Consider the following 23,824-nt stretch of genomic DNA (forward strand, 5'->3'; position numbering starts at 1 on the left):
AAGCTCTCGCCCAGCAGGAGTTGGTTGGTTTGCCTAACGACGTACCAGGCAGGAGTCGATGTGTGCAGAGATGCACACGCGCCTTGCTGAAGCTCCCTAACGGCGTGCCGAGAATAGGACTGAGCCCGTCTGCCCTCGACCCTTCAACCCTTTCTTCTGGCCAGGCCAGAGAGCTAAATTTAGGTTTCCAGGTGGCGAAAGGGGCTGAAGAGCAGCTGCCAGCTCTGCCCGCAACAGGCGGGTGGGCAGGCTCCTGGGGACAGGGGGTTTCAGCTCCCCAGCAGGAGGCTGGCTGCAGATCTCATTTACGGATGAGAGAGGAAAGCCCTGAAAAAAATAGTGTGAATGATTAAGAGTTTTTTGAGGGTAGTTTTACAGCCCTCTTCTTGCTCTCCTTCCCTTTGTACCTAATCCTCACACTGAACCATCCATCTCTGTTGGTCTTCCTCTTCTGTCATCTTGCAGCCTCATTCTTTGGCATGTTGAGAGGGAAAGGAGAAACAAGAGATTTGCGAGGCACACTGCTTCTGCCACGTTAACCGGGAAGGCAGTAATAAGCTACTTCTGGAACTGGTTTTGGATATGTTAGGCTTTGGAGGAAAGAGTGACTTCAGAGAAGGAAGAAATAATCATCTAAATTAACTTAGATCAGAAAGAATCAAGCAAAGCTGCGAGAGATTTGCTAAAGTGATATGAGTAGGCAGGTTAAAGTATTTTTGGCAAATGCACATTGTCAAATATGAAATCCTGGTATATTTCTGGAAAGTTGAATTAACTCTGAACACGAAAAGTATCCTTCTTGTCCTCTTGAACAAGTTAATGGAATCTTCTGCTTTGCACAGTGAGAAAAGCAAATAAAACATTTGACTCCAAACAACAGATAGAGCTGATTTCTGAAAGTGACTGTGCCATTCAGTGAGTTCCACATCCCGCCGGGAGGACTGCATTCGTATCTGGCCACCTCAGCCAACGAAAAGGTGCAGCAGAAATAGGTGGGTGACGAAAATATGAGATGAACTATCTCCTAGAGGGGTGAGGAATTTAAAATTTGGGGGATGGTTAGAGAGGACTTCAATAAGAGGAGACAGAAGAAGGAAAATAAAATAATACATATAAAAAGAGGAGGCAAATTGGATTCTTCCATTTAACCTTTTACATAATAAAAGACAGGAGACATCCCAATGAAATTAAAAAGCAATGCATTTAAAAATTAATAAAAAGCAAATACCTTTTATTGGAGACAGGGATATGGACAAGCTGAGCTGTTGGCCTGATGTGTTGGGTCAATGCAGAGATCGCTATGTTATGTGACCTTTTGGGGATGTCTTTCGCCTTTGTAGCTAGGTGAGGGGCTTTTTTTGCCACAGTCTGAGACATCCGGACGCAAGCCTGCTCAGGCTCAACAGCTGGGTAGATACAGTCGTTGTGGTAGTGGTAGTCATGGCAGATCTATTGCTGTGGGGCGCTCAGTTGTTTGAGCTGATGGTGGCTGCGTGGCTCCCAGTTTGTGGGGGTAACTTCTGGTTGGAGTATCACATAAAGGTCTGTGCAGGTTCTCATTGCAAGATCGGGCAGAACACGACAAAACACTATAAATAATTGTTTCTGGTTTATCAAGACAAATGCATGTCCAAGCTCCTTTAACTTTCTTAGACATCTTTTACAATGCTGTCTCCTTACTGAAATATAGTCAGCCGAGCAAGGAACTTTAGTAAAGGTAAAGACGCGTTCTTCCTTTGCATATTTAGTTTTTGATCCAGCTTGTTGGAGAAATGTGCTTTTATTCTATCATATGGTAATGCATTTGAAGCCAACAAATGAACTTTTAATGGGGTGAGCATCTATTATGTGTATGTTTGTGCATATGCTTATACTGGTAAAAGAAATTAATTTATTTTCATCAAAATATTGCAAGTTTTAACTTATGTTTATAGGCTAGTTTTTAACCAAGAAAAAAAACTGCAGACCCAATCTTATTAGGCGGGGTAGGACTTATTACTAGGATGATGATTTTTTTGAAACTTTGTGATCCAAATGCTGTGTAGCCAAAAACTTTCTAATGAACACTTCAGTTAAGACTGAACACAGCTTTATGGACAGGACACATGGACTTAAATCTCAGTCTTTAGTTGGCATACCATATCCTGATCCCCACATGTGATAAGATGGATGGTTTGCTGTTTGTATTTTAAAAAGAATGTGTTGCAACACTTGATGCACAGCCACAGCAGGTCCTCACTAGGAAATGTACCTCCTGAAGGCAGCGAGTGTCTGAAATACTGCTAGGAATGGCTTAAATGAAAAATTAGAGAAACTGATAGTGAGTTTCCCTGTGCTATCGTTTTGGATATTGTCCCTTTTATTGGAAGCCACTAGATCTTCCTTGTGCCTGAAAAGGACCTCCTTCTCAATATACTTTTCCCATGTTTAATCCAAAGGTCTTTTCACCTCATTTGGCAGTGTACTGCTCCTTTTCTCAAGGATCAGTCACTTTTGACACGTAACTGAGAAATACATGGTTTTAAATTGGAAGGAAAAAAACCCCCAACCAACCAGCTCTGGAAAAGCAGCAGAACTTCCCCACGACGAGATGTGCCATACTGTGAACTGATCTCCCAAACTGTAGCAACAAACCCTCCATCACTGAGAGCATCTAGAACTGAAAAAGAGAGAATGCACTGAACTGCTTAGAGCATCCTGTCCAAGGTTTTGGTTGATGAGTGTCTGCATTTCGTACTTCTATATTTCCAGTCGTGTGAAAAAATGTCTTAGCTCGCTGTTACTGCTGGAGTGGCCAGCTGTGGAAGAAAGTAAGTTTACATGGCCTGAGTAGGTTTCAGAGTTAACAAGCATGTGAAGCAAATCATACCTTGTTCTGAGAGTCATTTCGTGTTGTCTACAGATATGGGGAATAAAAGATGTCTGAGAGCTAGGTATGATGGTTTGTTTGGGCCATGTGTTTGTTTCCATGAAAGTTTGCCATCTATAGAGTCTGTTTTGTCTGTAAGGATGATACTGTATGAGAATTTAGACTTTACAAATTAAGCTGGGCCCTGCTGGTAAATATATTTCCGAGCAGCATGTGCATCACCTGCTGTGTGCTCTTATTTCCTCCTGACTCTCATAATTTAAAATAAAGGTGCAGACTGAAACAGAAGGTTTATAAAACTAGTTGTAATTCTTGTGAAACCAGGAAAGTTTAAACAGAGGTGTCAGTCATTGCAACAGATGAAAAGTTTTAGTGGTTAGTGATGTTTATAATATATTCTTTGCACATGTTATTTGAGGTAATGAGTGTAAGTATTTGCGTGTGGTCTACAGTAGTTCTTAAGAATGTGATTTCCTTTAAGATATGTTTTGAAATTACTCCGGTTTTAGCAATGATTTTGAGAATTTTTTTTTTTTTTTTTTTTTTTTGTAAATAAGTGGCAAATAAGAGAGAGAAGGGTTTTGGTTGTTTGGCGCTTTTTTTTGTTTGTTTTAAAGGACCTCTCAAGCCCTTTGTTCACCTTCCCTCCTCCCTACAGTCTGCCTCCCCTGCCCCAATTTGTTAAAGACGAATTGTTGCCCATGGTAACTGCAGAGAATTTGTTGAAAAGCACACTTTTAGAAGACAATGGGCCCCAAATATACTGTGGCACAGCTTTAAACTTTATTAAGTCTGTCTTGGACTACCCTCTCCTCTCACGAGTTAAAGGGAAGAAAAGTTTGGCAGCCTCCATGCTGTGAGCGTGATTGATGCCCAGAACATCTGAGGGACTTTTGTGTCCAGCGTGCTCTCCATGAGTGCATAATGTGTGAATACTCAAATAAGGTCAGCCCTTATCAGATGTAATCTAGTCCTGAAAGCAGATCAACGGTGACAGTCATACCCCATAAGTGAGAACACAAATCATCCTTGCATGCTCTGGACAAGTTACGGAATTTTTTCCCATCTTGCTCCCGTTTTATCCTTTCCAAATGGGGGGGAGGTGGCAGAGGGGAGGGGGAACTTTGGCAGATCTCTGAAAAAAAAAAAAAAAAAAAAGGCAAACCCCAGAGGAATACATGCCTGGAATACTAGATGGCCCCTTCAGCTGGGCCGCAGGGGGATGGGGGCTGTTTCCAAGGCGGTGGCAGTCCCGGCGCAGGGGTTGGGCTGTGCTGCTGCTCTCGGGGCTGCCGATGGAGCACCCCATGGGTGGAGTGGGGCGGGAGGGAAGAAACTTGGGCAAAAGAGGTTCAGCTCGCTTCTCCAGTGCCTCTTAAGAGTCTTTTCAGAGATTTCTAAGCACATCACAGCTTTTGTTGTCTGCCTGTCCCTGGGTTTGAATGCCTCAGTTTTTCAAAGTGGAGTGAAAGCATCTTTTTATTCTTTTTGAGTTTGTGCTCCACAAATGGGGATGCTGTGTGTCACCACAAAGCCAGTAAAAATATTAGAGAATAGTGCCTTAAAGAAGTCATTTCTGCCAGCTTTCATGAAGAAAGCAGCGGTAAGCAGGTTTTGTCTGAAGGAAAAGCCTCCCGTTTGTGGGTATTACTTATGGAGTATAAGTACTGGATTGTTTTTTTAACTAGGAAAAAAAACCAGAGGAGCAATGAAATGTTGTTAATTTAGACTTTTTTGATTTGTGCTTCTGCTTAACAAAGGGTTTTAATGGGTGAAGAGCTTTTACAGAACACAAAGTATATAGGAAAATAGCATAATTAACAGGAAGAAATCAAAGATATGGTTATGTCAGTGATGACATTAACAACTATGGAAACAATGATGTCATCCTCTACAATGCGAAAATATTTTTTCCACATTTATGACGACTTGAAAATTTTCTTGCCATTTTCAGAAATATAATGTCCCTATCAGCGCAATAATCTGCAGTACTTCTGTTTGCTTACGTACTCTATATGAATAAGTGTGAAAGACTGATGTATTCCCCAGGATTGAGGGGAAGATCCATGTGTGCTGACAGCCTGCCTCCAAACCCTGTAATTATAGCACATTATTGCTTCCTTCACTTATTTATTTTGCTTTGTGCTCTAATAACAACAGGGGTGTCCTACTCCTCATTGAAGATGCATAATAAAAAAAGATTCCTTAGTTGCAGCTCACACCTTGAACTCTGCAGACCTCAGAGAAAGATGAGCAGAACGTGTATCCGTAACCAACCTCGCTCTTCCCTTTGCATCCCACCACTGAGCTGTCACCTCTTGGCTCTGCTGAATGGGACGGTATTATTCATGTTACGATCAGAAACACTGGAATACAGGACAGGAGAGGAAACCTCTTGTGTCATCAAATCCATGACAATGGTGTCTCAAGCAACCATGTCGCACTCTCACCCCCCCCCCCCCCCCCCGCCCTTTTTTTTTCCTTCCAAGAAGTGATCAAGATATGTGTTAGAGTAATTTATGCTTTCTTTTTGGCCACTGTCCCAAAGAACAATCTGTCCTGATATCCATATATCCTGTATCGATTTGCAAGGAAACCTAATTTGAAGAGACACGTTATTGCCTTTCTGTCCAAAAGAGTCCTCCTGCCATCCACACCCCAACAAACGATGGCACCGATGATTAATACTGAAAAAGAACTGAAGAAAGCCAGTAACTTTCAGGAGGTGCTCTACCACAGCTAACTTGTGTATGCCTACTTGCAGATCTCATTTCCCTCAGTGAGCCAGACTAGCTATCTGTGGCCATCCCAGCACGTGTTGACTTGAACTGCCCAGTGATGGCGCAGCTTTCCGTTGTGTTTGAGGTTCTTCCCACTGTGAGTTTTGACCTTGCTACTGCACTCTGTTAGTTACGTTTGTGGACAGATACAAACATGAATTAAAGACAGATTTTAAATGCTTATGTTTGTTTCGGTCCGCACAAGGAACTCATTTTTTGATGCACTGCTTCTGCTGGCATCCTAAAAACATCCCAGTTAGATTCCCCATACTTTTAATGGCAGTCCTTCAGATTCAGACATTTGCAGCTCTGAATTCATCCAGTCCTTTATGGTCACAAAGCTGGGGCTTGTGGAGTCTGTCCCAAGTGTCCAAAATAATGACACTCTTGCATCTTGCAGTCAAAAAGGTCATAGGAGTGCCATCCTATGTTTGACGTAGGAATAATGGTCTGCTTTGTAGCGTTTGATGAAAGATTTACGATATGTGGTGGTTTGGGATTTTTTTTGTTTTTTTTTGTAATAGAAACATTTAAAATGGTGTCAGCAGATGATGAAGCATTGCTCTAAGGGTTTTTATTTGTGCTTATACGGGAGCTTGGGAAGGAAACATCAAGCATGGTTTTTGAAGACAGCATATAGGTTAAACATGAATTTTAGAGCTAAGATCATTTTTCCCATGAAAACTGATAGGTGTGGAGCAAATCTGTAATTAGGACTCATATTAGAAAAGAAATAGTTTAGATGCTACCATGTTACTTTCTTGCTATATATTCCAATGAAAACACATGAGAAAGACTGAAAAATTATATTCACGTAAATGATGTATTCCGATGGTGTGCATAGAAATGTATGTCTGTGTCGCATTGTAAAATGGTGTAGTAATCAAACAGGTAATAGAGTTCTAAACAAAACGATGAGGAGAGAAAAATAAATTCCACACTTCACTGCGAAGACAAGAGTAATGCTCATCACATTTATGACAGCTGGTCAAGGTCTGGTTTATGAACACTTTGGCCAGATTACTCTCAGTCACATAAAGTTGAATTTTATTCTGTTACTACTAATCGTTGTATGACAGCTGCTAGGCGGCCACTTCAAAGATTGCCATTTTGCTAAGCATCATCAAAGATGTGGATCTTCCCCAGAAAGCTTCTGGGAGATCGCTTGTTTGGAGCAAAATACCATTCGAAGTGTTGTAGTGGAATTTGCCCACTGAGATACTGTCGTGGTTTAACCTGAGCCAGCGACTAAGCAGCACACAGCTGCTCTCTCACTCCTTCCTGCTCCTAGTTGGATGGGGAGGACAATAAAAAAAAAAAAAAAAAAAAAGTAAAATAATAGTAGTAATAAAAAGGAATATTTAAAAAAAAAAAAAAAAGAAAAAAAAAAAACCCAAACAAGAAAAGACAAGCAGTGCGCGATGCAGTTGCTCACCCACCCGCTGACCAATACCCGAGCAGCGATCCGCCCCCCCCAGCCAACTCCCCCCAGTTTATATACTGAGCATGACGTGCTATGGTATGGAATATCCCTTTGGCTAGTTCGGGTCAGCTGTCCTGGCCATGCTCCCTCCCAGCTTCTTGTGCACCTGCTTGCTGGCAGAGCATGGGAAACTGAAAAATCCTTAATTTAGGATAAGCGCTACTGAGCAACAACTGAAACATCAGTGTGTTATCAACATTATTCTCACACTAAATCCAAAACACACTGTGCCAGCTACTAAGAAGAAAATTAACTCTATCCCAGCCAAAACCAGGACAGGTGCCATTACCTAGAGCAGTCCAGTATCAGCGCGAGACTGAAACGCACTTTGTCAAACGCCAGCTAACGGATCACAAAACCCACTTTTCTTATTCTTATAGATAAAAATAATAGTGCTGCCATTAGTAATGACAATTTGTATTGATACGGAGTTTATTTGTAAATACCTAGTTCACCCCTGCTCTTGGGTTGTTTTCTCAACGGTGGCTGGGAGTTTCTTTTTATTGCGGGATTGTAATTTTCCTTTTACAGTGCCATATTCAGTGTTTTAGGGATATCACCTGTGTTTTGTTCAAGAACGTAGAAGCAGATACTTCTGCCGTTTGATGCCACAACAGTTTTTCAAAGCCCTTGTTCCCGTCCTGAGGGGCGGACGAGTAGACGGGTTACCTTGCGGGTTTGAATCCATCGGTGCTTGCCTTTCTCCGGGGCAAGTGATCGGAATGGGCGCATCAGCTGAAACCAGTATTTTGCTGAGCAAGTATCAAGAACCGATTAAGGTCGAAGCCTGCTAACCCCAGCCGGAGACGAGGTGGCTTTGTTGTCGTGCACCCAGCGGAGAAGTGACACAACCGCTGCGCCTGTGCGACCGTCAGGGGTGACGGTAAATCCGTACGCACGCCTGATGCACTAACAGGCTTATAGGGAAATCATGGGCCGCGCATATGTCGAAGCGGCTCATTTAGTGCGTGAAGAACGACACCAGCTTAGAAAGTGTTTGTAACGGTCGTCCAGTGGAAAGCTGCGGGGAGGGTGCCTCGTCTTAAGGAACGCCGCTCCCCGGGCTTCGCCTCGTCGCCGGCTGCCGCCCGCGGCCGCTCCCGAGCGCTTTCTGCCCGTCAAAGGGTCGGTCGCGGCTCCCGAGCGCTTCGCTGCGGTCTCCCTGCCGGCGACGGAAACCGTTTGATGTGCGAAAGCCCGAAGCGCTTGGACGGGAGGGCTCTGGCTTCCCCGCGGGGCCGGGGGTCTGCCGGGGCGGGGGGGAGCCGAGGGGTCCCTCGCCCGGCGGCGGCTGCTGCCGCCGGCTCCCCCGGGGCAGCGGGCGGGCGGCCCCGCGCCGTCGCCGTCCCCGTCCCGGCCGCCCCTTTGTGGCCGAGCGGCGGGGGTGGCAGCCCGGCGGGTCGCCGCTCGCCCGGCTCCCTCCCGCCGGGCGCGCCGCCAGCCCTGCCCCGCCGCCTGACGGAGCCGGCGGGGAAGGGGGCGCGGCGAGGAGGCGGCCGGGGCCGGCGGCCGCTGCCATGGGCCGGCGGGAGGAGCGGCGCTGGCCGCGGCGTCTGGCCCTGCTGGCGCTGCTCTGGCTGCACGCCCGAGGTGAGCCGGGGCGGGGGGGGGGCGGCCGGCCGGCTTCGGGAAGGTGTCCGCCGGCGGGGCGAGGCGGGGTGGGGGTGGTCGTGGGGAGGTTTTGGGCTCAGGGCTGGCGTCTGGGTGCCGCCGGGCTGCTCGGAGCGACGGGGCGGGCGATGCTGCCGGCGGAGGCACGGAGGGAGGGCGGCTGCCGGCGCTGCCTGCTCTCGGGGAGCGCAACCCGAGACTGCTCGCCCCGCTCGACAGGAGGACTTTCAGAGCGACTGCCTTAACTTAAATCCGCCTTTAGGAATCTGGAGCGGCTTAGGGCTTACGCTTTGTTTTGTAACTTCTGTCTCTTCCACCCCTGTTAACAGCGAGCGGGGTTTGGGGAGTAACTGTAGACTTAAGACGCGTTGCGCTGCTTGCGGAGGAAGAGCGGGCTTGTTCGTGCTGCAGTTTTCACAGGAAAGCGTCATGCTAATTATAAGGGAAAACGCCGCATTTGCCCATCAAGCAGCAAAAATTTGACACGGCTAATAAGAAAAGGGGGCCCTAATTAGCAGGAAACAGAGACCGTAATAAGGCAGAATTTTGACTGACGGCGGAATCACAGTGGCTTTATTCATCGCGGAGGCTGAAAATAAGGAACCTGTGTTAATGGGTTTGAAGCGTTCTTACAACAACTGCCCTCGAAAACAAGTTCAGGATGCAGTAAAAGAGAGGGCGTGTTTTCGGGAGCTTAGAAACGCGCTTACGGTAGTGCGCTTCATTCACGTACTGATGTTCTTTGGAAGAACCGTAAAATCGCTGTCGTCGAAGAGGCGTTTTTCTGTCGAGCTTAGTGTCTTTTAGAAAGTGGTAAACAATTTAATGAAACACTCTTGGGGTTTTGGCTTGGATGTTTTCTTCGTGAAGCAGTCAGCTAGTAAGCTGAGTATCACAACTGAAAAGAGAAAAAAAATTGGCACAGCAAGGAAGGTTTTTCTTTCTCCCCATAAATTAGTCAGTTCCGTTAACTAAACAGATAAACTTTCTGTGACCTCACCTACAGCCCTTCAGCATTAACCATGAGTTTTTCTGACGCTTGAGATGATTTTGATCTGGCTTCCTAATAAGACACGATAAAACTAAGGAGCAGAAGCAGCAGCACCACTCCTGTAGTCCATTTGTCCTGAAAGCTTTCATGTGGTGGGAAGTGGACATGGTGTCCACAGGAGCTGCCGGGCTTGGGGAGAGCGCGGCAGCTGCGCAGTGGCATTCAGAGCAGCAGTTGGGCTGCAGGAGTCCGTACCAAGTGTAACGGTGTACGCAGCTCAGTTTCAAGCTTGCGATCCCTTGGTCGGTCATTTTCTCCTTGAGTCACAGGAATGGCTGGACCGATGTTTTGTATTTAATGTTTGACCTCGTTTTCAGACTTGACTGCAGAAGCTGTATCTGAGGCATAGGAGCGAGCACGCTGCACAATTTTGCGTGGGATGAGCAGATCTTACAGTCTTTGGGTGGTACTGAAAACGTAGTTTAAAACCATTCGCTGGTACTGTTCTTCCTAGGTGATACTCGTGTGAAGTGCATGCTCTGGACAAATTGCAGTCACACCTGACAGACGAGCCGTGGGTATTTTTGCAGGGACCCTCGGTATTCTGCCAGCACCCTCTGCTGCCGAAGCGGGGAGTGCAGCTGGGGCTGCATCAACTCCCCCGAAACCAGGAGTCATAAATGTTTCTGAGTCTTATTTGTTTCGCCGTTCCCTTTTAAAATTTTGATGGGTAAATGCTTTGATGCTTCTTTTTGTGCAATCCCTTGAGAAGCAAGGGGGTTCTTAGATTATCCTCAGAGTTATCCATGCTAAAATAATGTGCTCCTAAAGATACTGAGAATCTTGGTGCGATGACCTTCAAGGAAATCGCGTGTATTCTGACTTCAGAGCATCTGCAAGGGCATTAGGCAGATCTGTAGAAGAAATGCAGTAGGTTGATGGAAGGTGTGCACAGAAAACTTCTCTTGTCCCGAAGAGACGTAAGAGGTTTCCCTCTCTGCAGAATTCCAGGCACAAAGACGAGCATGCAAAAGTTACGCCAAAAGATAAGATCCTCATATATTGTGTCTTATCAACAGTGTAACTACAAATGTCAGTAGGAGATTCCCAGTAGCATGAATTGAAACCCAGCTGCTCATGAGTTCACAGTTTGTATTTGAAATATGTTCCCAACTTCCCGGCAGTTGGGAGTGAAAGCTTTTCTTGACTTTTGAGCACTTGTACAAACTTTTGAGGAAATGTAACTAGTGGCTCGTTAAGCACAGGATTGTTTCCCTTCCGAGGACTGTATGTTTCTCGTTTGCCAGCACCATTCAGAGGGCGAGAGGCTTGTCGCTGGGGAATCTTTGCCAGGGAGCACCCATGCAGGTTCCTGTGGATGCTCTCACCAGCTCCTTATCCTCCAAAATACTGAACAAGAGATGGAATCTGGCCCAAAATCTTTCCGCAATTAAAGAAAGACAAGGTGATGGCAATTGAAGCTGAGTGCTTTAGGATAATTTTAGGAGCTAAATCCCTGAAAAAAAAACCCCTTTGTAAAGCTGTGCATTGTGTAATGATATTCTTTATGTATTTACTTCTTTTTAAGTTACCTGACTGTAGCACTTTGTTTCCTCCTACCCTTTGGGTTATGGGTCAGAGCCCCATTGCTCTAGACAGTTTCAAGGCCAGAAGTTGTTATGAAAAGAGAGCTTAAAATCGAATTAAGAAGTCTTTTAAGTAATTCAGTCTGTGCCTCAGGCCGACAGCAAGGTTTTCTAAAGCTGTATTAATTCTAGCTTAAATTTGCTTAGTAGATGCTTCTATTCTTTCCCTCCAAAGCTTCTGTTTCCTTGCAGGCTAATCACAGTGGGGACATGAATTATTAGCCTGTGGAGTCTGCCTTTTGCCTGTACATATGTCTGGGGAGATCCTGATGGTTCCACATGGTTACTAATATGAAACATAGTTATATCGTTGATGTAATGGCAGATTTGCACTGGATATAGGGCAGGAAGGCAACGCCAAGAGTTTAGTCAGTCCCTCTGACTTGCGTACGATGTTTGTTACCGCTATTTGACTTTCCTTCAGTGATGAGGGGACCACAGGTTTCCAGGCAACGGGTTCCAGCGCATCCCTATTCTCACCGCTAGAAAAATTAGTCTTAGGGGTACTCTGGTATTCTTTGCTCCAGTTCAAGTCTGGTCTTGAGTGTCTGGTCTTGAGTGTCTCCAATTACTCTTGCTGACCTCTGCTGTGCATTTTTTGGTCTCTCCATATATTCCTCAAAATGCAGAACTCAGACCAGAGTGTTTCTTTATTTGTGCAATTGCTTATGTGCATGCACTCCAGCTTCTCCCGATCATTTCTACAACTTCTTGAGAACATTTTTGAATACTAGCCCTGTCCTGCAGTTCACGTGCAGTCATGCTTAACGTCCACAAGGCCTATACCTTGTCCTAGAAGGAATTGAAATACTTTTAACGTGGTTTGTTCTTGACAAACCTATGTTGGCCATTGCTGATCTCTCTCTGTTGGTTGGGTATTTTTGGCTGAATTTAATCTTCTCTAAAGTAGGCCAAAACCTAATTTAACTGGACATTTAGAAAAAATGCTTCATTGAGCTCGATGATGCAAACTAGAGGGTTGTACTGTAAAGGAATCGGGTGACAAAAGCTCTTCTTGCCAAAACGCTACTTCTTTTTTTTGGAAAACTCCCTTCTATCCCATAATCTGAGCAAAGTTCAGCTCAAAAAAAAGAAAGAAATGTTGCACAAGAGGCTGAGTTTTGGGGCAGAGTTGTAGTTTTGGTCCAAATCTCTTGCATCTGGCACTGCACAGCTGTATCTGTCCTATATGTGGAATGAAGTGTAAGCCTTAACTTACTGTAAAAATGGAGATTTCCTGCCCATCTTACCCACATGGGATAGAGGCAGGATATTGATTTGGTAGATTTTTCCATCTTCCCGTACTACCATTGGTGGCATCTGAAGTGGAGCCACAAATGAGCATCTTTCTAATAGGCACCGACCATGTCATAGCCTTGTCCTAAACCGGTATGTGGAAATCACAGAGAAGTCTCTCTGAACGAAATTGCGTAGCATTCGGGAAAAATACGGGGGAGAAAGTATGCAAAGACTGGGCAGGAGCCAGTTGTATCTTTGAGGAGGAGTGTAATGCTTATGCCTATGGTGCTCTCTGTTGGTACACTTCAGCCTCGTGCTGTGGAGCGACATATCAGCCTTTACAATTGACAGATCCAAAGCCGCAGGGACTTCGAGTAGACACAATTGTTAATTATCATTGCAATCTGGTGAATATATAAACCTGATGTAACGAAATTCTTTGGTATAATTACTTGTCATACAGTTCACTGCTCAAGGGATTTAGCAGGCAGTACTGTACTTTGGTTTAATCCAAAAAAATTCACATTCACCTGCTGGTCTAGTTGTTGTCTGGCAAAGTGCCAGGCCTCCACCTCCCGCCTCTGATATTTGCTGCTCCTCAATGCATTTTAACGCTCAGATGCTTAAAGCTAAAAATTCTGGGAATTAGGAGATAGGACCTGACATTGTTTGGCCTGTTGAAAGCTGAAGGATGATTTGGAAAACACGAGGATAGGTAACCTTTGGGCTGTGTTACTTTAGAGGTAGCTGTGCAGTGTAGTTGTACAGCACATGTTTAAAGTAGTAATCTTGTGAGTGTAAACTGATCCTGGTTACCATATGGCAAAATCCACTGAAAGTATGAACCCAGCTGTTAAATGCATAACCATGACTGTGTGTTCAAGAGTTTTATACTGCAGCTATTATGTGGCATCCCCAGCTATTAATCTCTCGCTATTAATCAGCAATAAAAGCAGCTTGTGGTGAGCATCACAGATGCTTGAAATCTGATCTCTTCAGCATCATACCTGGAGGGAAGATAGCAATACTAGGCTCTTTCCTTCCTTTATTCCCTCCCTCCTCTTTTTTCTAGGAGATAGGTTCAACCCGGGACACATGAAGCATACTTTGCCCCCACTGGTTCTGAACTGGAGTTTATCGTGCACCGAGTGTCAGGTCCTCAGCTGTCTGGCCTTGACAAAGATAGTGGGTTTGAAGGCCTTACTTGTTTTGCAGTTTAACGAACATTTCACTCGTGTGATTTTTGAATGCCTTTTGTTCCAGATTCATCGCCAGAAGGCAGAATATTTAAGTCGACTGAAACTAAATGTGCTATGTGTTAGCCAAAGTAACCATGAAGCATTTACTCAGCAGGTTACTTCAAACACCTACATGATTTTAAACTTAAATGGTCCTTTTGAGACTGACAGGACAACTCTCTTCCTTGAGTACTTCGCAGAAGTGGAGGCTTAACTCCTTTAAAAAAATAACAGGACTCGTGTGTCCATACGGTTATCCAGACCAAGGATAGTCATATCTGTTTACTAGCTTCTATTTGCAGCTCTACTATTTTTTAGTATCTTATGCTGCAAACTGACTGTAGGGGGGATATTTTCTATTGCCGCTGATTTTTACGACATCTGTTTGTCTGTGGAGTTACTGTGATGTTGCAATGGTACTGATCATCTATCAGCAAATTTTTGGACTGTTGCTTCAGACACAGCGTGTTCATATAAATACAACTCAAAACATGTGCGCTAAGAAAGTGTATTTTCTTCCTCTGCTGAAATCTGCCTTTGCATTAGCTTAGCAGTATAAAAGGTACTCGAGCCTTAGCATATAAACATCCCGTGAAAAGGAAATGGGATATTCGTTGCTCCTTTTTTGAAAGAGGGTTTGGGAAATGTCACTTGCTGGGCTTCTTCAAATAAACCCCTGATCTCTGGGATAGCTCTGCTGTCCTGGCTCATCCAGTGGCCCTGTAACGCGCTCGGGAGGTGTTCGAGGAGCACGAGGGCAACGGCAAGCATGAGATTTGTCTCTGTTCCTGCTTTGCTGAAGTTAACGGCCTTTTGATTTCTGTTTCAAAAGTATTCAGTGAGCCGCTCAGAGAGCTGCAGCTCCTTTATTATGAATCCACAGAATAAATATGGATCCTGTGTGTTAGTTTTGCTTTGCCGAGAGGACCACATCTCTGTGAAGCCGTAGTTCTGGATTTGAATGGATACTTGTATCAGGCAGGATTTTGAGGTGATTGAGTGCTAAATGATCACAAAGATTAACTCCCTGAAAAGTTCTTGTGGGTTTCTCAATTGCCCCAAAAGAGAAAGAGAAAAGTGCCTTGAAAGAGAGTGCCGCCCTTTCCAAGACAGTTGCCTGCAGAAGTATGGAAGGTAGGAACAGCTAGGGAAGGAAAACCCGATCGTGTTGTGCAGTAGCACTTACCATAGCGGTAACAGATCTGCAGAGACAGGCAAGACCTAGGCCGTGGAGAGAGAGAGATGCTAGCTGCGTTTGGGGGTTTTATGCAAGACACTTAATAATTGGAGAAACGGAGGTATTTAGTGCTTTCATGGTTTAATTTAATTGTAAATACTATCTTAATTAATTGAAGCTTTCTGTTGCTCTTTTACCACTTTGACTCTTCCTTTCACTGCTCTTCTGAGGAAGCCAATACAACTATGAAGTTTTGATGAACAAATAGTCTGAAGATGTCTCAGAATATATTCATTTGCTTAAATATCCAATAACATTTCCTTAAATGTGGAACTAGGGGGGGTTTGTTCGTTGCAGCAGTATTTCGTGTCCAGGGCATGGTATCATTAACACAGAGTACTGTATGTGATTTGAGCTTTTTCCTAGCCTTCAAAATACTATAAACTTTTGGTGGATAAGGAGTAAAACATAATATTTCATTTGAGTGTGTTGTTTATAAATGTTTGATACACTGGTGTCAGAGACAGTATTTGTGGTTGCTGTTTCTGGAATGAGTGGTTTGAATAAAAGCTAAGCAGTCTGCAGAAAACATAAGCATCTCAGGAGCTCCATGAATACCACTGCTATAACCTAACCTAACCCGGTTGGGTGAAAAATGTGGTTTCCTTTCTTCGTTTGAAAAAGTGTTTTTCAGGCTTACTGACATGCATCCTGCAAATTTAATTTTCATAAATATTTCATCTCTTTCTTATGCTCAATTTAATCTATCAAAGCCACACAGTGCAGGAGACATCTGGGATTGTGCTTAAGCAGCTGTGTTTCATTTGCAGGAGGTTTCTAGCAAATTTCTCTTTCTTGCCAACCACAGAATGTCTTGGTGACTCTGCAGTAGCCCTGGGAAATTCAGCGTAAGTGACACAGCTTCAGAAACAAATGGGCTTAGTTTCTTCCTTTACCTGGGTTAGGTACCGTCTAAGGCTTTTGATGGACTGCTCTGTCTTGCGTCTGTCTGGTCAGCCTAAGCAATAAGAGAACGTTCCCTCCCTCTCCGCCTCCTTTTTTTTTTTTTTTTTTTTTTTTTTTTTTTTTTTTTTTTGGTGAAAAAGCAGGAGTAGCACAGATTCCTCTTAAAAAAAAAAAATAAATTTTTTTTTTTCCTTCACAATTTCCTTACTTAAGAAAATGAAGTGACTAAAAATCAAACTGGGAAATCCTTGCAAGTCAGCCTTGAATCAGAAATTAAGAACTTAAAAATACCCAATTTGCTATTGTTCAGGTTCACTCTGTGCAGAAGTTGTCATGATTTTTAGTCACTGTGGCAACTTCTATACAGAGTGAAACTTTACAGCAGCCAGCTAGATTTTCTTTTAATGAAAAAATGCAGAAAAATCACATACTGAAATGTAGTGATTAACAATCCAATTCCACAATTACATACGTAGCGATCAAGCAACATATGTATTAAATAAATTAATTATTATTTCAATACTCTGTGTAAGGAACGAAGATAAAAGCATTTCCCACACTTCTCAGAACAGAACATACTGTGCAGATTATGTAAATCAGTTTTATCTCCTTTTGGCAACTCAGTTCTATTAGAAATATAAGGCAAGTACAAGCATCGCGTGGTCTTACTCCTGCATGTTGGCTCTAACTGAGCTTGTTTTGGTTCTTTCTGCCCGAATAGATGCTGCTTACTGTGTTTATATTCGAAGCTCTTACTGACTAAGATGCCTCAGCATAAGTTACGCAGCATCTTCGTACAGGGTAGAAGTTTCTGACATCGGGTTGACGAAAAGGCACCCTCCTGAGATATGCCGTTCTGCTTGGTGGATTAGCTGGGTCCCTCCGTCACAGGGCGATCCGGTGGTCTCTTGAGAATTGCTCTGATTTATTCTTTCCGTGCAAATTAGCTGTTGGAAGGCGAACCAAACTACGTTTTTCTTCTTAAATCTGAATGCATATTGATTAGATGATTATGACATTATACTAACCTCTTTTCTAGCGTGACCAAGTAACAAATGAAAACTCAGTATTAAGCTGTTAAATATATTCTATTTGAGTAAGGGCCACCAAGTAAATTTTGTTGAATGAAAGATAGCTGCCTGTGGGAAGTCACTAGCTGAAAATACACCTACAGGTGAAGAAATAACGTCACCACCTTCTGAATCTGTCATTACTGACTTCGGTTTGGTGAATAAATATAGGCTTTGGGAGCATTCTTTCAGATCAGTTTTCAAAGAGCTGGAACAACTCATAAACTCTGTTATCTGTTAAATGTAGTTTTCTGTGTGTTCTCTTAGCAGTTCAGTTGTTAGTAACTGCCTGAAGATGTACTTTATTTTTTATTTTTGTTGCCTTATAAATTGGAAAATAAATAATGATATACCAGAAGGCATCAGTAAAAAGAAGGAAGGTAAAAAATTGTCTGCAGTAATGATGGCTTTTGTGAAGTTTAATATCGGATTCTGTCCAAATCAATTGTTATTAACATTTCTTCCCTTCAAAAAAAAAAGAAAGGAGACATGAAAAATTCCAGCTATAGCTGCAATAAAGGAAATTTAGAGATGTTTCTTGCTGCATATAGGGATAGCACAGTTGCAGTAGGCGTTTTAGCTGGACAGTAAGGATTAAACTCTCTAGGGAGAGGCTTGTTCACATGGGAAAATTTGGGCATGGAATTGCTGCTCTGTATGAAATGCTGGTATTTCAGAGATGCTGGTATGTGTAATGGTTCCTTCTTGGTAGTGGCTGTATTAAATGTACATAAATTCTTCTTTCTCTTAGATTCCTGTCTCCATGCAAACCTAGATATGGAAGTATAGTTATATTCTGATAGTTTTACTGGTCAGTTCCCTTTAAAACGGTGTTCTCCAAAATGTTTGGGTTTGATCCAGTATCTTTTAGTAGCAGTCAGTGATAGCTGACGCTATCGTTGTGGATGATTATTAACAGTACTGTGTGGTGGTTTGGTTTTTGAGGGGGTTTTTAATACTTGACTTAAGCTGACTTTTCTCTGGGATGGAGGGAGATGCTATGCTGTATATAACCTGAGGAGGATTCGGTCTGGAATATCTACTGTCATTGTACTTTGGTATTTTGGTTTTTTAATACAATATTGTAACTTTTTCATAAATAGATCAGAAATTCTTCTTTGGGGGGAAAAAAAGCCCTAGACTCTTTCTGGCTCTGTGGACACGCACTCGAGTCATGTATGTGTTTTATTTAATAACAAAATAGTACCACCAAAGAAGAGCAAACTAAATCTCATAAACAAATAAAATGGAATGCTGCTAAGTTATGGAAGCACGTAAAGTGCCTGGGCAGTTGTTTATGTAAAAATCTAACCTTTTTAACCAAGTTTCTTTCAGCCCCAGGAAGGGGCTGCTGAACATATTTCCCTTGAAACATGTTTGTGCACTAAGCTAGCATCCCACCACCCCAAAACGTGGTAAAATGAGCTTAATGGTATATCCTTCATTCTGTAACACATAGTTTGTGTTTATTTTAGATAACAGAGAGAAATAAAGGCCTAGGTGATGTAAAACAAAGGGAAAATAAATTCAGTCTTTAAAACACATTCTTTCTAATAGGTGAAGAAGATCTGATTTTTCTGCAAGCTCTGTAAGTGATGTGTTTGCAGGGTCCTCTGCATGTTTAGAGAGCAAGGAGGAAATGTAATCTGTAGCTTTTCAACCGTGGGCACCAACACCTGCTAAGAACAAATGCTTCCACCTGTATGTTTGCACGTCCTGGTGCTAAGGTGATGTTGCTGCTTCTGGGAAGCACCTTCATGCTTTCGGTGGGTGCTGTTAGATGGGTGTTACATCAGGGAAGGGCTGCAGCCCTGCCATGGATGTGATGGCAAGCGGTCGGCAAATAGAAGAGAACTGATGAAAAAATTCCCGTGATGGTGTACTGCTCTCACTTCTCTCCAAATGATACGTTTCTGCTGGTGGGCAAACACCTTCCATACTCGGACTTGCAGAGCTAGAGGAGAGCTTTCGTACTGTCGTTAGGTTTAACACTTACATCTGACATAAGGACTTTTCAGAGGTAACTAAAGGTGTTGTTGTAAATCTTTATTATATTGTTGTATAGATCTAAAAGGTATATAGAAGTTAGTGCTTCCAAAACTGTTAACTAAAATGGCAAGATTTTTCTTACTGTGACAGCATTAATGATTTTTATATTTTCAGTGTTTATTGGCGTACTATTTCTAACAGTGTTTGGACAATATTAGGGGAAAAATAAATCATAAATGGAATGAAAAAGAGCCATTAAACCCACCATTGCAACCATTTGGTATAAAAAATCCACCTTCCCCTGCCCTCCAAATTTCTCTTGTCTGTTTAATATTGTCTTGGTAGTAACAGAAAAGAGGACATTTCTAAAGGAAATAATACAGCTCAAATTTCTGAATAGGCAATTTTGTGTTCAGTCCGCTAATGACCTTTTAAAGATAGAAAACCAGTGTAAGAGTTAAAAGTCTTAAGTTGATTTTGCAGCTTTGTAGTATAATCCAACCTAGATGTGCATCTGATTTGCGGATCCAGATCCACAAAAGTTCTGTGGTTGAACCAAGTTCGGCTGATTTCAGTGGGTGTTAGGCACAAAGATACCTGTGTGAATCTGGTCTGCTCTCCTGTTTCACCTTCTCTCCTGCAAAATGGAAATAATAATGCAGTCTGACTCCAGAGAGCTGTTTACGAGAGACATTAATTGGAAGCAGCTGTCTCCACTGGTGACAAAGGCCATAGAAATATTTGTAGATAGATATATATAAACAGCAACAGACTGTTGCTATTCCATATGCTGGACCAAATGGCTTTCAGAATCTGAGTGGTCCTATGGCAGCCCACTTGGGCTACGAGCTAGTTTCGTGTTACGTGCCCATCGTTTTTCTCAGGGCAGCTTAATCTAAAACAATATATAATAAATTTCCCTTGCAGAATGGCAAAGAGAGTTTTGTCATTCATTCATTTGCCTGTCTCACAGACAGGATCTTCGCTTGTGGAGTGAGGGCAACTGTGTTTTGGCCTCATTGTAAGAACTGTAGGAGGGATGTGGTGGAGGAAAGGTGTGTGTCCCAATGTCAGTACTCCAAACCGAATCTGTTAATCTGGCCTCCTGCCTGATCTGGACCAAAGAATTCAACCAAGTGCTTAAAGCACCCAAGCTAGTACATTTTAAGGACAGTAACATGACATTCAGAAAGGCAATTTATAGATCTAAAATGATGGCAAGTCTGTAAACAGCGCCTGGTAAGTTTTATATTCAGAGGAAGTCATGCTACACAAGCATAAACTCGGAAGAAAATACCCTTGCTAGTGTTGCATTCAAAATGTCTGCATTTATGTTGCACACGCATCCTTTGTTTGACCTCTGTGCATATGCATTACTATGCAGTCTTTAATTGCACGATAACAGATAGCTTTTCCATTGGACCCCTGCTTTCTCCAGTCCAAAGGATGGGCAGCACTTGCTTAATGAGTCCCTATTCAGTATTTTTTTTTAGTTGCATTGTTCAATGTGTGACCATCGCCTTATTTACCGCATGCTATTCAAACCCTGCTGAGGCCATAATTATTCATTTCCTCGTGGTTTTTTTTCCTGAGACACCCGTCTTTATAGTATCTGAATGTTCATTAGCTTCAGCTTGGTTTCACAAGTCTCCACGGTTAGACAAAGAGAGATCTGTCCCCCCACTTTGCAGATTGAGCGTCAAGGCAGAGGACAGTTCAGGCTAGATAGATGACATCCAGGTTGTGGTTCCACATTTTGGTAAAACCAGCCTAACTTAGCATGCCAGCAGGAGCGTATACCTCCTTGCTGTTGACCCCTCTCTCTGCTTCTCTCTGGTACTTAGGCAGCTGCATGGTGGAGCAGATCACTGATGTGACCGTAAAATAACCCCACCAAAACAGAAGGAAAACCAGCTTTTGGTTGGACTGACTCTTTCAATGGATCCACTTGTGAAATCATGCCGTTGTTCTATCACATGCTTGGTTTGAGGCACTTTGGGCTCGATCCCTTGGCATGCACTTACTCAAGGTAAATCATGGCCTTCCTGATGTCAGTGGCACTTGTGTGTGCTCAGTGTGCTTGCCAGTTAGGTCCTAGGTTTTCAGGCTGAGCACATAGAAAAGTGGAGCAAAGAACCAGGCATTGCCTGAGAAAAGAGTGGCTTAGATGTTCCTGCTGGCTTCACACCCAGCTAGTGCTGGGAGAAATAGGTCACGGCAGAGCATGTAGCTGCGCTACTCGGAGTTTATTCCTTTTCTTTTTCTTTTTTTTTAATAATTTTTTCTACTCATGGTTGTTTACCTTACCTACCTTTTAAGTTTCTGTTAAAAACTGAGAAAGGATTCTACAGGCAACAATAATTATCCTTTATTAAAAAATCCTGCAGCAGTAACACTAATTCGGCCATCTCCTAAGTAGGTGGGGTGGGTGAGTGGGTAAGTTGGTGATTTTTTTATGTGTGCTTTTAACATATTGTGGTTTTATAGGTGATTGCTTAGACTTGAAAAAAGCAAATGGAAAACAGAAGTCCCGTCGCGTAGCACGCATGCCCATCGTGCCAAAGCATGATACAGCATGATGACCGTGCATATCCACTGCACAAAACTTTTTCCTTGAGTCAACAGAGTAAGCGGCACAAATAATAGGTTACAAATCTCCATGTGTCTAGCACTTGGAAGGGACAGGACATTTTGCCAGGGCCTTGCAGAAAGATTTTTCCACAGAGGAGTGATGAGATTCAGCAAACCAAAGTGCCATGCTAAGCTATAGAGAAGCATCCAGTGACTCTTGTTCCTACTTGACTCGGTTGTCCCCAGCCCATTCCCCTCCTTGAGCGAGTTTATATAGTTCCCACTGCCCTGGTTTCTCAGCTCACTTCTGCTGCTTGTCAGGCTTATTGGTTTTAACTCCAGTGCATTTTCTCAGGTTTTCAGTCCAGCTCTGTCTGTTTTCTCCACCCATTCTGACTCCTCATCAGATCTGCCTGTGTTTCCAAGTACTGGGATGAACAACAGTGCATCACCCAGTGTGCTGTTGCACAGCCTGCTGTAGCCTTCGGCAGGCAGGAACCAAGGCTGCTGGAAAAGTCCTGCTGAGTTGGCATATTCCCTGTAGAAGTGACGTTGTCAGGAAATCCAACTCTTCAGGTCCCTACGGTCTGAAGTAGTACAGCCCGGGGGGGGGGGGGGGGGTTTACTGGTTTATTAGTTGGTCAAGCTAGGTCCGATTTTTGAAGGAACAGCAACAAACGCACACCTAGTACAAACTCTTCCACTAATGGATAAAGATTTTTCTTTTTAAGAGAAAGTTAATAGAACTGCTTCATGGAATGGACTGTAATGCTTCAAATTGTATTTACTACAAGCCTGTAATATTGAACATATTGAAATATGTTTGGAAGTCTCTAGGTCTGTGTGCCACTGGAAAGAATATAGGTCTTTAAGGGAAAAAATCAAATCTATGAACACTTTGAATGATTTTTTTTTTTTTTTTTTCCTTGGACTCACACTATCAGTGTTGTAGGAGTAATGGAAATCAAAGCTCATGGCAACATGTGCATCCAAGATCTGAATTTCAGTTTAAATGAACAGTGGGGTTTTCTCTTTTTGGAAATGTTTCAAATAACGCTTAGTATAGCACTGGAATGGCTTATGCTTTGTAGGCTTTGGAGTGTGATACACTGCTCGGGTTACGTCCATAGCACCCTCTGCACCATTCATTTCGACAGGAGGGAGGAACTCGGTATCTCACAGGATCAGGTTATTATTTGGATGGTTTTCGTATCCGTATAATGCCTAATGCCACCTGGCAGAGATTGTTTTACCCTGATATATATCATAGAATAGAAAAAGCTGTTTCTGCTGCTGTTAACAGTCAGCTGTTGGGTGTTTTAGCTCTGCTGTTCAGTGAGGGTGTTTGCTCTTCTCTACTACTTTCATCCCTTGATTCTAAGAAAGGAATTTTTTACTTAAGCAAAACATGGCCTTTTCCTGTCAGCAGCTGGGAGAATGAGGATTAAGTTCTCTAAACAAAGCTCAGCGCCCTTGTCAGGTCTCTCTTTTCAGAAGGTCTCCAAAGCCATAATAATCAAAAGGCAGGTTTCAGGCGAAGCATTCCTTAGAAACACCTGTGTGTTCTTCCCAAAGGACGAAGATAAATGTGGCATCCTTGCAGTGTATTGCGCTCCAGCAGTGTGTCTGGGGCTGCCTCTTTGGAAATTTCCCCTGAAACTCAGTGGACACAGACCGTAAAGAAATTCAAGACATTTCTGCAATGTTGCGAGCACTTGGTATCTGTTTTCTTAAACCCCCTGAAAAGAGACATGAAGGAACTCTTTGCAGTAGCATTCCTCCTCCCCTTTTTAAAACATTCTTTTGCCTGTTAGGGATCTAGGCTATATGTAGAGCATTAGTGTTGTTAGTAAAGAAATGGTATTGCCTGGCAGCTTCAGTCCAGCAGAATTGACTTGTTTGACCATGCTCTCCATCTCTTTTCTCGTGCATGGCCCTTGTTGGTTTAACTATTATCTTCTTTCGCTCTACACTGAAAATATGCTTTCCACCTTCCCCTATAAATGAACAATTTGGTTGCATGTGCATACGTGGCAATTCTGTGCTAAATGCAAGGTTCTGCAGCAGTGCGTAAAGAATGAGCTTTGGAAAGCAAAATTTTACTGCTCTGACAACCAGAATCCCAACTGGCAGAAGCTACCATTCACAAGAGTTTGCATACGTTGAATGGGGGAAAACACTGTAAATGGTATTG

General features: G+C 43.2%; 1 protein-coding gene across 3 annotated transcripts in view; it reads left to right on the top strand.

The window, feature by feature from the left end:
* Positions 1 to 23,824, top strand: part of BMPR1B (bone morphogenetic protein receptor type 1B) — a 256,031-nt gene that overhangs the window by 169,813 nt on the left and 62,394 nt on the right. Inside the window, exon 1 of one of the 3 annotated variants that reach the window (XM_049815318.1) lies at positions 8,620 to 8,722. The exons of the other annotated variants lie outside the window; for them this stretch is intronic. Within the exon in view, the coding sequence (XP_049671275.1) occupies positions 8,650 to 8,722 (73 nt within the window). The 5' untranslated portion in view covers positions 8,620 to 8,649. Of the gene's footprint in view, positions 1 to 8,619; positions 8,723 to 23,824 lie in introns of those variants that run through there. 3 annotated transcript variants of the gene reach the window in all.

Source organism: Accipiter gentilis, chromosome 12, assembly GCF_929443795.1.
Source record: "Accipiter gentilis chromosome 12, bAccGen1.1, whole genome shotgun sequence".
In the NCBI taxonomy this organism is placed as follows: domain Eukaryota; kingdom Metazoa; phylum Chordata; class Aves; order Accipitriformes; family Accipitridae; genus Astur; species Astur gentilis.